We start from the raw sequence: 15,014 nt of genomic DNA, 5'->3' as shown, positions 1-15,014 counted from the left end.
TTCACATGAGTCCAAGGAGTGTTGGGTTCAGTCCTAAAACTTTAAATTCCAATCACTGAGGACATCCATACATGTCCCTTGCAAGCCAAAGGTCTTTTAGGGTCACCACTCTGAATGCCCACATCAGGCGTTCCAGGGCAAAGCAGTGATTCAATCAGGTGTACCTACGCTGTTGGTTAAGCCTGGGACCAAGCCCAGTCCTGAGATGAGACAACCCCATCCTGCAAGCCTTAGCACACAGTTGCCTTCGCCAGCGCTGCCTGGAGAAGGTGAGCTCTAGCATTACTGTGGCCCCAGGCTCATTCTCTCAAGGGCTTTGACTTACCTCCATATGGGCAAAGTTGAGCACATCATGCCACTGCCTGTCTGCAGGCATTCCAAACAGTTCTTCGTGCTCTGCCCATAGCATGATGCAAGCTATGGATTTCATGGAGTAATTGCCCATTAGGAGAAAATTACCCCAATATGTATTTAACATTTTTTAGTTGATGCTCACCAGAGGCAACAACAGCTCACCAGCACCCCTGCTGCTGCTCCATCAATTTGCCGCTGCAGCTTTGGTGACGGAACAGCTCAAGACTTCGCAGCGGTGATATGGCAGACAGGAGAGTTTCCCAGGTCAGGAGCATTTGTAAGGGGCTGAGAAAACCTCACAGGCGAGCAACTGAACCTGTAGACTTTCAAATTGGATCAGCAGGAGCCTACGCAGTGGTGACCGTGTTCTACAGCAACACTCAATGCCAGGAAGCAGGATCAGTGTCACCTACAATAGCAGTGCCTGGCTTTGACACCCTCCATCCCTCCCACCCCTTGTTTTCCTGGCACTGTAGGAATACCTGTGGATTTTTTCTCCCTCCAGGTCAGCGAGGATGAAGTGGACGTACAGGGGAGATGGGCAGCCCACAGCAGCTCCCCAAGAAGGGGACAACAGCTCAGCTTTCTCCTGCTCAGCTGGCAGAAAGCAGGCAGATGGAAAATTCCTATGGTCTCCCAGCTATTTTCACAGAGCGAATCCCTTCAGGGAAGAGTGCCCGATTTGACAGAGCATAAGGCTTTTGCGTCTAACATGTACAGATCGGCACACTCGAAGGACATGGGGCAGGACTTACACATGCTACTGAAGTAATTGAAGCAGAAAAGCTTGCAACTGAAATTCAGATCCAAAGGGAGGGAGGGGGAACAACTGGCTTCGTTCTAGTCCTTGAGTAAGCAGGTGCATTACCGACACAGGTACAGCCGCACAGAAAATCTCATTGCTTAGGTCCTCAGTGACAAACCTGGCACCAGGAGGCACGAGCACTGCCATGCTCATCTCCAGCTACATGGTGCAACCTGGGTTCACATCACACACACCCCAGGACCGGGCGGATCCTCAGATCACAGCAGTTTAACACAGTGGCCAACGGAGAAGCGTGCAAGGTGTCATGGAGCAGCTTCTGACAAGTCCAAAGGGCTCTGCCAACAAGTTGCTGTTTGCCAACGCATGTGGTGCAAGGGGAATGGTTGAACGGAGGGCACGTCTGCCAGGAGATCATCCTGGCATGCTTCTGCGTTGCCCCGCAGGTTTTGTCAACCATCCATCACAAAACACCATGGGAATTTCTAAGGGTGTTAGGAGGGATGAACACTTTACAAGAGGCTAACCTTTACAAGAAAATCAGCCAGCTGGGAAAAGTTAAAAGGAGCTGGGTTAAAGGTTAAAACCAACCAGCTCGATCAGTTTATCTCAATATCATTCCCCCCTTGTTCTGTGCCTTCTCCATCAGATCATGCTTTTAAATTGCAGCCTATATGGTGTGGTGCATAGCTCCTTACAGCATCCCTAAGGCATGGTTAATGTAGTCAAAGCAACACCCAGACACCATACATCTCACCTTTTTCAGTCTCTCGTGAGGCTGTCACCAGGATCCAGGGCGGAGGAGGTACAGTCCACGGAGGAAAGGCTGGTGTCGGCAGTTTGATCCAAAGGGAACCTTCAAAACTCCAAGACTGCTGTTCTCTGGACCAGACACAGCCAGGAAGGCGATGGGGATGTGAGATACTCCCCTGCAGCTGCCAAAGAGCGCAGCACGAACTGGCCGTAGCATTGGCAGGGTGGGCAGATGCATCTCTGCCTCTGGCCGCAAATTTGCCACTGGCCTATATTTGATTGCTATTTGCTGGTATTTACAGGTTCCTTTAGGTTTGTTTTTGTGGTTTTTGTGGGGTTTTTTTACAAGTTATTTTTATTTAAGTGCATTGATCTGTTTTCCGAGTAGGAAAACCCACACGTTTCCATGCCTTTCTCTTTCTCCAGATGCCATGTATTTTCATAGCACAAGAAAACACCAGAAACTGGAGTGTCACTGGGACCAGATCTCTGATTGTTGCTTTTGTACAAGCACTTAAGAAAAATATTAATAAGGTAGCATAGCAATTGCTGTCATCACCTACAGCCCTTAAAAATAGATTTATCAGGAAGAAAACCAGTATTTGATGAATATGGAAGGCATCCTAGTTTGGGTGTTGGACCAGAAGCAGCCTTTCTTACGGATATCCGAGATACTATTCAAGGACACAACTGCAGAAAAAAGAAAAAAAAAAGTCACAGATAGCAGAGCTTGTGGATCATATAGGCAGGGGTATTTTTTTTGTTAACAAAAATTTTTGGCTTATTCAAATAGTTTGCAAACATTTTCAGCTACGTGTTTTCAACTCTCTATTTTAAACTTTAAAATACTTCATTGCAAAGAGCTATCTTACAGTGTGAAAAGAAAATCAGTCCAGAGATAAAACTCAAAGGGATTTGTACTTCTCTACTGACTTACCAGACAGTTGTCTAGGAGATGCTAGAGTAAAACACTAGAGAGCTAGAAGTTTGTACTAAGCGTTAACCACAGCTATGCTTCACATTAGTCATTTATGCTTCACTGTCACATGGTTTTAGCATGGGTTTCACTTTAATCTTTTACTTCAGACCACTGGGTCCCACTGTGCCATCAGAGGTGAAATGCTTAAAGACAGTCACAACACCAAAAAGTTAGTGTCACAAACAGATAAAATGAATGGAGAATTTCCATTTATTATTTTTATCTGTTTTTTTAATCTGTTTTTTATTTGGGTTTTATCTGGTTTAATTTATTATTTTATTACGTATTTTATCTATTTGGTTATATATATATGGTGTTATACAAATATAAAATAATATATATTATATATAAAAAATATAGTATCTGTTTTAGAACAGGTAAAAAGTATATGGAGATAAATGGGGAAGGTATGCCAAAAAGGCACATAACACAGATGGGATAAGGATTCATTCAGGTCTCTTACTCACTGTTTCCACCACCCATACCCTCAGGTTTCTCTGGTGACAATGGCACATATTACTTTTTAGGGCTAGTAAGGACAGTTTGCCAAGCAGTCGGAGCAGTGGGTCCTGACCCTCCTGGTCGAGGATGACATGCACAGGGGCTGGGCAGGGCTCAAAGTCATTAGTTAAAATAACACCACTCCCTGGTGAGCAGCAACAGGTCTGAGCCATTGTGAAGGACAGCTGGGTACTCTCAGAGCCTCCTGCAAAAAGCCCAGGAGAACAGAAATCCCTCCCTTCACAGGCACGCTAACTTCGACCAGAACAGAGAACAGGTTCAGAAAGCAGCAAACATGCTTCATACGACTGAACCGTGGAGCGGTTTGGGTTGGAGGGGACCTTCAAAGCCCACCCAGTCCCACCCCCTGCCACGGGCAGGGCCACCTCCCCCCAGCCCAGGTGGGTCCCAGCCCCAGCCTGGCCGTGGGCACTGCCGGGGACGGGGCACCCACAGCTGCTCTGGGCAGCCTCTGCCGGCGCCTCCCACCCTCACGGGGAACAATTTCTTCCTTACAGCTGATCTAGAGCTCCCCTCTCTCAGTGCAAAGCCTTTCCCCCTTGTCCCCTCGCTACAGGCCCTGGTACAAAGCCCCTCTCCAGCTTCCCTGTCGGCCCCTTTAGGCACTGGAAGGTGCTGTAAGGTCTCCCTGAAGCCTTCTCTTCTCCAGGCTGGGCCACCCCAGCTCCCAGCCTCTCCCAGCAGAGGTGCTCCCTCTTCTAGGAGCTTTTGCACAACAAGAAGGGAACATACACAGGGAGTTCAGGGCAAAGAGGTGAGGAGCAAAGTGGGGGAAGGCACTGGCTCCTGGCACAGCAGAGCTGGCAGCAGGGACCCAGCACCATCTCACATCGGCCCTGGGAGCCCTCCAGGGGCTGCGCACCCCCGGCCCGCGGCGGGGATGGCATGGGCGCTGGGGTCCCCAACAGGAGAGAGGGACCCTACAGCAGCGCGGCTGCCGAGGTGAGAAATCAGACACCAGCCCTCCCTCCAGCCTGAAGCAAAAACAGGAAACCTCAAGCGAAACCCACACAGGGAACACACGCTCCAAGGTTAAACTTCATGTCACGGGATCAGCGGATGGGAGGTGATGTGGGGGTGTGTGAAGCATGGCCAGCTCTCCACGAGCCTCAGGCTCTGCAGATTAGCAAACTGCACAGTAAGTTTGCTACAGCTAAACCCAGAAGGAAAGAGCAAGCATTTACACAAGGATTCTGGGCAGAAGCTGGAGCTCAGCTTATTTGGAACGCAGGTTCGAACAACAAGGAGGAGAATGACTCACAGCTCGTCAGGGTCATGGGAGTCCAGACAGAGCAGGGTTCCAAGGGACACCCCAGCGCTCTTCCAACACTGAACCTTGGTACAACCAGATGATTTCAAAACAAGGTGGTGGTGGCAGAGGGTTTTTTTACACCTAGGGATGACAACAACCAGTGAGCACAACGGGTAAAGAACAGTTGGCTTGCAAGCTCCAAGTTCAGGAGGAGGAACTGCCTCAAACCAGGAGAGCAAGGGTCTTGCTTGCCACCTCCTGAAGCAGATTGCGAGGGTTTCCTCCAGGTTGGTGATGTGGTGGCACTTGAAAGCCATCCCCTCTTGCCCCAGCACACACGTGGAGTGGTTGCTTGCAGCCCCACTCTGCAGTCCCCTTCCTTTAGCTGGAAAATGATAATACTCCATATTTTTCACATGACTGACCACAAACCTATTAATAACTGAATTTAAAGCTGGTTCAGCTAGACAACTCATTGCCTCCAAGGAGAGGAAAACCACAACTTCTTCCATCCCTGGAAAAAACTTTTGTGACTGCAAGACCAGCAGCTCAGATGTAGTGGAGGCTGTTCTGGTTTGCTGATACACCTCAGTGGAGAACATCAACCAGCATGAGAGAGCTTGGCTTTTTTCTTCTGTGCCTCCTTCGCATCTCCAGGAAGGGTGAGTTCTGAGCTTGTTATGAATCCCTGTCTGATCAGGGCTTTTCTTCTTGCTCTGGTCAAAGTGCCAGGGGAATTACCTAGTACAATAAACTCTCCATGAACTGCACCGTGCCATCACATTGTTTAAGAGGATGCTGAAATTCTGGGTACAGGTGAGAATACTGGGAAAACTCAACAGCTTTCTTCTGCAATTGCCACAGAGGTCTTTGGTTTGAGAGTGGGGGGGGGGGGGTGGGTGCCTTTTTTTTTTTTTTTTTCTTTTCTGACTTGTGCAGAGAGTTGATCTAACTTTTCTCCTGCAGCATCAGTTGGATGCAGCATTTCTACCACCACCCAGCAGCACTGTGTCCCTTTCCTAGGAGTTACTGTGCAACAGATAACAATGTGCTCCAGTTAGCACAAGCTCATGTTTACCCTCAAGTATGCACTTAAGTTCCTTTAAACTCAATGGGATTTGCTTGGATATACTGTCAAACAGTATTTGCTAGAGCAAGGCTAGGGTCTGTGGTGGTCTCCAGCTCTTGATCTTGTTCCTGTCTTCATGATTTTTCCATTGACAACTAGCAGATACCCTGACCTGACAAATCCTTTTCAGGGTTAAGTGTGTAGGCGATTTGCCTATGGCTTTCTCCATTTCTTGTGAAAGCTTCAATTCCAGGAACAAATGGAGGCTGGGTATTAGCAGGAGGAAGCCACAAAACACGTACCACTCTGAAGTTTTAAGGTTAAGGTTAAATTATGCACAAGACGCTGACAACTCCCCCTACTCATAACCTAGGCAAACTGTGTTTCCACAGAAATGGGTGGAGCTGGTAACATTAGAAGTACGTGGGTTTAACATTTTCTCTCACATAAAAGGCAAGGGGATATTTACTTGCTAAAAATAATATTCTTTGCTTGAGATACTCAAAAACTGCAAACTGAAAAGGTGGCAGAGAAAAGCAAAAAGCAAATCATGTACTCAAAAGCACATGATCTGCAGTTCTCCAAAAGCAAGGGTTACAGTAACATGCTGTACAACAGCCAAAATAACATGAAATAAACTAGAAAGCATTCCTGTTTTCACTGCCAGCTCTTTGTGCTCAAGGTCCAGGAGCTTCCCAGAGCTCCAGTGGCCATGTAACCTTGAATATGAGATTCCCTAGGCTGCAAAAGGATCTCATATCATTATAACAAATCATAAGGCAGCCCGGCTCCAGATCTCCGTAACCAAAATACTGGCTTGGCACTGATTCCAGATAAATAACAGCACAGAACCAGTCCTACACTGGCCTTTGTCCATTGTGCAGCACACAATGGAGTGATAGAGGCTGCACCACCACCGAGGTATTTGCCAAATATCATGGAGAACAGGTATATGAACAAGCAACAAATCTTATCTTAGTGTTTACAGGAGCAACCCAACAGCTGAATGCCCACAGACCGCAGCAAAGCCAGCTAGACGAGGGATGGATGGCAACTGCTTACAGGACACCTTTACATTTTTTTTTTTTGCAGTTATTCTCAGCTATTGAGGGGGAAGCTCCTGATTTAATGAAGTCATCAAGTGAGTTTTGTAAGACAGGAATGTAAGCCACAGACGGTCCTGAAGCCACAATCTGCTGCTACAGCTGTTGCAATTAGCAAGGCAGTGGATGGATACACGTATCTATACAGAAAGCACTGCCTACAAGTGCTGTTTGTTGGTGCTGGTGGTTCCTAGGGAAGAGAAATGGGTGAGACGTTTAGTTTTCCGATATAAAGGTGGGGAGCATCCATTCAGGGGAAGGCTGTTTTCATCACTAGACAAAAATGATCAGATTGGGTCTGGTGGCAGCAAGGTGCAGCTCCCCAGACTGCACTAGGATTTACTGTAACTAAATTTGGCCAAGGGAGCAAAATCCCAACCATTTGTGACACCTCAGCCGGAAAACTCAGGATTTCCCTCACCATGACACCAGGACAAGGACTGTCTGGGAAGACAGTGGCAGCTAGAGTCCACACCGTGACAACTTGCTCTGCTAACAGGGAGATGCCTTCTCTGCTGCCAAGGGCATCCTCCATCCGACGACACAGATACAGGGAACTTACTTGTTCTCAGCAGCTTTCCTTAAGATGAGCATCTTCAAGTCTTTATTCAGATCCTGTCACAGCTGATGAGTAAGATGCTACTTTGTGATGATAGCAGCATTGATCATGAGAAACATCAGCTGTTACTACCTTCCTCAGGGGTAATGCAACCACCAACTGAGTAGCGTAACAGACACTATAACATAATACTATATATACGGTACTTATTACATAATACTACAGTGTGTGCACGCACTCAAATGCAGGGCTGCTACACTTAATGCACTTCAGTGCCTAAAGCCACCAGATTTCTGAATGCATGCAAAATTTTTATTTTTAGCCTTTTTTTTTTTTTCTTTTGAAGAGAGAATTTGGTTGATCTAAGCACATAGACGTCTGTTAACTGCAAAAGTGTGTTACACAACTTCAGGTGCTATCGGTCACTTGTCAAACAAGGCCTGCTTAGGAATTAAATCACTTTCAACATGAGCTGATCAGTCCCCCAAGCTCCGGTGCCAACTGGTACCACATCCAGTCTCAGTAACAGGGCTGCGCAACCAACTGCAGGTCCTCAGCAAGCAACACAGGGCCCACCACAGGAACATTTTCCGACCAACAACAGAGCAGACGCAGGAAGGATGGCCTTAAACACCCCACATGAATCAGTCAATCATCTTTTTTGCTTCTAGGTGTGCAGTCCAACGGCTGGTCCGTCCACGTCCCATCTGATGTCACCGGTGAACTCGGGAAGATGGTTATCCTGCCCTGTACTTTCACACACCCCTACAAAACATTTGACCGGACCCTCACTGCCATTTGGAGGATCAAGGAACCCTACAACGGCACAATAGTTTTCAAGTGCATCAGTCAGAGCACCAATGAGCTCTGTAAGACTGCCATCAGCCACAAAAACAAATACAAACTGCTTGGCAACCCCCGGCACAAGGACCTTTCCATCAGGATTGACAATCTGACCTGGAGTGACAGCGAGAGATACTTCTGTCGGGTGGAGCTGTCCGGAGATACCCACAGCAAGTATGAAAGCAGGAATGGGATAAAGCTGCATTTGATTGGTAAGAGGGCAGTAGAGCCAACGCCACCCCATAGGGAAGTGAGAGCTGCAAGATGTGGAAAATGAGATGGTAACAGGAGCTGACCTGCTCTCCCAAAGGGCTGTGTTTTCCAGCTCCGTGGATAGTTTGTAACATTGGGGCGGGGAATACTCGTTGCCTTCCGCAGCCTTCCAGCACAAGGCGATGAGCGCAATGCAGGGAAGGGAACAGGAATGAAACTGGAAAGGAAACAGCCAGGCTCTGGCTGCTGGGGTAAGAGCCAGCCAAGTCCTGGACATCCCACTTCGTCCTGCAGCACAGGGTCTGAGCAGGCAGCAGAGAGGCAAATGGGGGTCAGCAGCCCACGGGGTGGGGTTAAAGCCGTCCTCTTCATCAGAATCTAAACAGCAGAGCTTGGGTGCTGAGCACATGTTAGCAAATGTAAGCACAAGACCACCTGGATGGTAACAGGGGATCAGAAAGACAAGATACCTGGTACACAGGTGCTGTAGATCCAGACTCTCCTGGAGCAAGAAACATAAACAGCCTGAAAAACCAGCTCAGATAACAAACCTCAAATGCTAATCCCATCTCCCAGGGTGTGCTCACAGATCAAGGGAGGGCCAGGAGACCCAAGTGGCCTCGGGAACTGGCTCAGACCTTACCCATGAGGGCAGAGGTGCCACGTGTTGGATGATTTTGCTTGTGAAGTGAAACTGCCTTACACCTGTGGGCATCCAGATGGAACCTGAGGATAAGGTCGGTTACTTCTTGGGCAGTTCTGTGTAGTCAAGGCTTTCCTTCACTTGGAGCAGCTCCTGAACACCCACATACACAGCGTGACCAGAACAGGATGGCAGCAAGGTCTGTCTCTCAGGGGCTGCCTGGGGCTTAACACCAGAGGAACAATAACACACACAGATACGGCACCCAGGCCGCACCCTGCTTTGGGAATAGACCCTGACAGTATGAATGGAAGGGGTTAAATAATGCTTAAAAAGTTAAAGACCAAAACACATAGACACATGGCATACAACTAACACAGCTAGCTTCCTTACGCATCAGTCCTCCAGCCTCAAACTCCTGCATTACACAGACAAGGAGGAAGACACGATGTAGCTGGTTGCAAGCTATACATTTGTTGCCTAGCCTGACAAAAACTGAAATCAATACTGAACTCCTGCTTTTCCTCCATGAGGATGCTCATTTAGTTCTCTCCAGTTTTCACAATGCCTTTAGCAACCAAATGCATTAAATGGCTCAAGAGGAAAGGATGGAAGGTTAGGACAAGCTTGGTCATACCAGCTACGCTTCCTCAGCAGACTAGACAAAGGATGACACGTTCAGCAGTGCACCTCTTAGCATTTTGCATCTCCCCAAACGGTCTCTACCACAGTTCATTCAGCCACACAACCCCATATGCTCCAATACAGGATATAAAATTAGTGGCCCTGTCTTGGTATCAGTGCGCTACCCCAAAGCAACCAGGAACCTACACCAGCTGTTTGGTAGTCTCACTACAGGGTTGGAGAAAAACATCAAAAATAGGTTGTAGCAAGGAGTGTAACCGCTCCCTGATTAGAACTTGCTAAATCTGGCAGGTCTCGGGCACTGAGCAAAGGGCCTACAAACAGATCCATCCGTGCATACTCTGGAGGTCTGAGACCAGAGGCACAGCCACGAGATGCTTGCAGGAGCACCATGGCTGCCTTGTCCTGGACCATGCGCAGATGCAGCCAGTCTGAAAATGTCCCCAACTGCACCTGTGCCTGCGTGATGGACAGCACAGGGCTGCAATTCATGGTGCATCTGCAGAAAGCAGCCCATCTTCACGGATGACTACCCTGCTACAGCACAGTGTCTCTGCCTTCTGCCACCATGGAAGGTGACATCAGCTGAAGCTGACCAAAGCTGAGACAACTGTGTGAGCCATTACAGGCATAAATCAGAGGTAGAATACACGTCCTTGCACCCAGGCTTTGCTAGGTGAATCCCTTTCCTTCTCTATCCAACACAGGCAGGGTGGGGAAATCTAAGGAAAGTGGTAAGAAAAACAAGGAAGGGGAGGGTGGTTCCCAGAATTACCCTGATACAACACGCTGAGGGTCCACCAAGACCGACAGCTCACTCCAGGCTACACACGCCTCTGAAGCCTGACACACTTTCCCTCCCCTGTTGCGATCCCTGCAGCTGCCCCCAGGATCATTAACATCACCGTCAGCTCCAACAGGGATCGCACCTTCCAGGCACGCTGCACTGCCGAGGGGGAGCCAGTGCCTGCCCTGACCTGGACCGGCCCACCCTACAGCAACATCACCACCATCACCAGCGTGAACCATCGTGTCACCAAGGAGCTCCGGTACCTCATCCACGATGGAAAATACACCTGTACTGCCGTCAACAGCCATGGGAGAGCAGAGGGGGCTGTGTACTTCTATAAATTCAAAGCATCCAACAGCTCCTTCTTCCTGATCCTGATCTTTGTGCCGCTGGGAATCAAAGTGCTCATTTTGCTGGCGATACTGAGCTTCACCGCTTTCTCAAGAGGAGGTACGTGTTGCAGCTTCCCTCAGTAGTCTTCCTCCATCAGACTGGTAACCAGCGGTGGGATGCGGCAGATGAAGTCAGGCAGGAGGGGTTGGCTTTGTTTTGGGTTGGGTTTTTTTAGTGATTTTATCATTTGCCACCCTAGAAGAAGGACATTTCTAATGGGAAATATAAGTAGGAGGGACATCCTGGCTGGCTAGTCACAGCCTGCAGAGAAGATGTCTCCTTTGGGAAGGGACCTTTGGAAAAGCAGAGGGAGCAGGATTTTCCCTGTGCCCGAGGAGAAAGGTTAACTAACAGATGGGAAATTAGTGGAGAACCTGTGCCTACAGATTTTTTTTTTCTTCTCTTCGAAGCAGACTAATTACTACCTCTTCCCTTGTAGACCATAGGCAGGATTTACCTTCACTGTATCCCATGCAACAGCTCAATCTCCTGGGGTGGGCATCCTCCTTTTACAGACTGCCCCTCTCTGGGCCTCGCCACCAGGGTGCTTCCCCATCACCAGTGAAATCCCACCTCCCAGCCACACCAGGGCCATGACAGCAGGGAAACCCCAGCTCACAGGAGATGAGAATCAGCTCACGGACTGAGGGATAAGACCTCTCAAGAAGCCCGGAGGCTGCTAGCCCCCAGCCCACCACCCCTGCTGTGTGATGGCATGGGGAGAAGGGGACCAGGAGGGACCCCAGGCTCTACGTCTCAGGCTGGACAAGATGTCATCTCACCGTGACTCATCTGTCAACACCTTGAAAAAAACACCAGTTATCTCAAAGTGTAGAAGGTGTAAGACCAACCAAAGAAATGCTTTGTTCCTTATACTCCAGTGCCTAATTCCCAGTCCCATAAGAGGACACCTGACACAAGGTCTTCTCTCCATTCACTGGAGTGTCACAAACACCCCCCATTGCAGCTTCCCAACAGCTCTAGGTCAGCCCTGACTCCCCAGCTCACTCTGACCACGTTGCTAACCCACATCTTCCTTCCCACCTCACAGGTCCCTCCTCCACTCCATCCAGCCTGGCCCGGTAAGGATGTCTTGCCTTCTACTCATGTTATCCATCAGGAGGGGTGGAGATGGCTAAAGAGAGAAATACATGTCCTTGGTCCTGGCAACAACCTTCTGGCCTGAGAGCGGGCTCCTGGGACAAGGACATGGTTGGGCTGATGGCCAGATGAACCCGTGTGAGGGACCAAGGCTTGGGCACTGCTGGAAGGAGGCCCTGGCTTGGGTACAGCTGAGGAGGCCCCACTGATGTGACAAGGACAGGCAGTAGGTTGGAGAAACCATGACACATGGATGCTGCAGCAGCAAAGGGCTAGCAGTTTAGGTGGGCCATAGGATCAGAGGATGGTAGGAAGCCACATTAGCAAAAGAACCACCCACCCAAGGGACGGGCTGGCATGGGGTCTGGGCCAGACTTGAGGAATGATGGACAAGAGAGGGGAAGCTGCGCAACAGAGACCTTCCCCTCCCTCTGCACCCCAGGCTCTAATGGAGCAGAAAAAGCACCCACATCAAAGTTGATGAGCTCTGCAAGGGTGAAAGAAGGTACGGAGATACAAACCAGCCCACCACAGAGCCAGATCAGGTGTGGCAGGGCCTGATTCATTGGCTGGCATCCATACCATGCTCCCACACAACCCTCAGCATTTCCCATTCCCCATCACACCACTAATCGTGGACGCTTCTGAAACCTGTGGTGGCCGAGCCAGAAAGGGATGGAGCAGGAGGGAGAGGAAATACATACAAACTGAAAACCAAAACCAATCCTTAGGCTAAGCCTAAAGAAGCTGTACCTGAAATCAGTACAGTTACATCTGCCTGGGGCTGCTCTCTTCCAGCCTGGGTTATCCCTGTGTGATGTCTCCTTCCCTCACCTTGCCCAAGAAAGATGCTCACAGCATCAGGACATAGCCAAAGAGGCAATGGGGAATGCAATCCTACAGTTAAATTTGTCGTAATTACTCACAAAAGCACAATGTTGGCGATTTAACAGTGTCTAAACCACACTGCACTCTTAATTGTATATGTATGTAGATGAAAGCTTAAAACCCAAGATCCTCCACGCCCTACATGAGAGGATCCTTCCCAGGAGAGGTTTGTCACAACCTCCCGAGGCTCTGAGCAGCAGGGCAGCAGCAGTAGTTAGCACGAACTGTGTATGAGATCCTTCTGGATGCTTTAAAACGTAAAACATTAGATACAACTCAGACACATAAAACCCACCTGCTGCAGCCGGGAGGATCCGTACCAGACGGTGCTGCAGACACTCCGACACTCCTTAACTACTGTCTGAAGCTATTTACAAAGTCTAGAGCAGCCAGAAATGTGTCCTCACCTTCTTCACTTCTTCTACTGCCAGGCCGCAGCCGCAAGACACCACCTACGAGAACTTTGACCGCAGAGACGGCAGTGGCCAGGCTTTGCCGGCAGAAAGAACAGCATCAAGACGCAGCTGAGGACCTGGGCGGTCTCATCCGCACCCGTCTGCACGGCTCCAACTCCTGCCTGCTCCGGACAAGGGTGCCTTTTCCCAGTGAACATAAAACTAACGCCGACTGATACCCAGAAGGTCAAACAGGCCTTGCAGGTGCGTGACTTCCAGCCCCGCTGCTGCTTACGAGCAAGAGAAGCCCTTAAAGGGAAAAACAGAAGAAGAAAAGAGGGGTGGAGCTGGAAGACCAGAAGAACTCTACATCGGACACATAGAAGCATCCACATAGGATGTCCGTTCTAACCAGCCTGTGTGGTTTTAGCCTGTATCAGATAATGTTTAGCAAGCAGGTAACAGTCTACCGTTTTCTCACATCTTTTTGCTTTGGCATTTTTCAAATACTCCTTCTCAAAGCTTTCTTCACTGCTCCACTTGTCAAACCACACACAGCTTCCTAGAGCCAGCAAGTGTCTCAAGTTTCAAATACCAGCTCTGAAAAAAACACTACTGGAATTTCGGCTGGGTCTTTTTTGTTGTTTATTATTCTTCTTCCTTAACTTCCAAAAGGGTTTAAGAGTTTAAAGGAAATCTTAACTTTCAAGAGCAGTCCAAGCAAAAGGAAAAAGAGGTTTTCCAAAAGGTGGCGGAGCTGAAAGCCAGGCATGCAAAGGGTGCTCTGTACTGTAACTGCGCTGCAGCTCCTAGTGCCCGTGTGCACGCACCAGCAGAATCTCAGAGCTTTGTGATAAATATGCTGTGAAAATGTTCCAATAAACCAAAACAATAAGCCAAATAAAAACAAAAAAAATAAACCAAAAAAATTTCTAAACAGTTTCCATCTCTGTGTTTCAAAACACAATTTTTTTGTCAAAAGCTCCTATAAGGCCTGACCACTCACCTCGAATTCTTCTGAGATGAAGTCACCACTACAAAGTCACTAGCCATCCATATATAAGTCTCTAGCCCAACCGTGAACGTGCCCCAAGACCACCTGAATAGACCCAGCTTATGCGCACATCAGCCTGGAGTCTTGGTCAAGCAAAGGTCCAGGAAAGGGCTGTGAAGAGCAACAAGTTGGCATAGAAGAGGAGGAGAAAGAACGAAAAAATAAGTGATAAGAACCTACTTTCAGGTTTCTACCACTGACTTCGATACTCTGTGCAATCATTCCAGTGCAGCAGGTCCAAAACTTTTCCCCCTAACAATCCTGCTTCTGGGAACAACCACTGCTGGCCAGAGCCCAACCTCAATTACCAGGAAGCCTGTGGTCCCGCTTGCAAGCTCACCTCCAGCCTGGGAACTCTCATTTTGAAGTTCACTTCTTTGTAACATCTGTGCTAGGAAATTAAAGCATAACTTCAAATGACTTGGCCGGGATAACAAGAGGGGAAAAAAGAAAAAAAAAAAATAATGCAAGGAAATATTTGAACCCAATCTTTTAAATCTGTTTAAAAATCCCAGCAGTGGCAAAGCCAGGTTTAATAAAGACAGGCAGAGATGCAAGGAGGAAAAGGAAGTTATAGCAGACAGCAGTCATGGACCAGTAAGGTCAGTGTACCAGGAAGAGACCTCAGAGATCTTAATTGGACAAACTGAACTGAATTTAGAGTATTGAGAACCTATTTCTATCCACATATGGGA

The 15,014-nt window shown here is 48.5% G+C and overlaps 1 protein-coding gene across 1 annotated transcript; it reads left to right on the top strand.

The window, feature by feature from the left end:
• Nucleotides 1-14,323, top strand: SIGLEC15 (sialic acid binding Ig like lectin 15). The gene is made up of 5 exons (XM_080371828.1): nucleotides 1-5,285; nucleotides 8,026-8,409; nucleotides 10,579-10,938; nucleotides 11,933-11,963; nucleotides 13,302-14,323. Exons 1-5 carry the CDS (start codon nucleotides 5,234-5,236, stop codon nucleotides 13,396-13,398), a joined length of 924 nt encoding a protein of 307 aa, XP_080227954.1. The 5' UTR covers nucleotides 1-5,233; the 3' UTR covers nucleotides 13,399-14,323.
• The last annotated feature ends 691 nt before the right edge of the window (nucleotides 14,324-15,014 follow it).

The sequence above is a fragment of the Falco punctatus genome (genome assembly GCF_963210335.1).
Source record: "Falco punctatus genome assembly, chromosome: Z".
Classification (NCBI taxonomy): domain Eukaryota; kingdom Metazoa; phylum Chordata; class Aves; order Falconiformes; family Falconidae; genus Falco; species Falco punctatus.
Note: the sequence above shows the minus strand (reverse complement) of the source record. Positions and strands in the feature narration are given on the sequence as shown.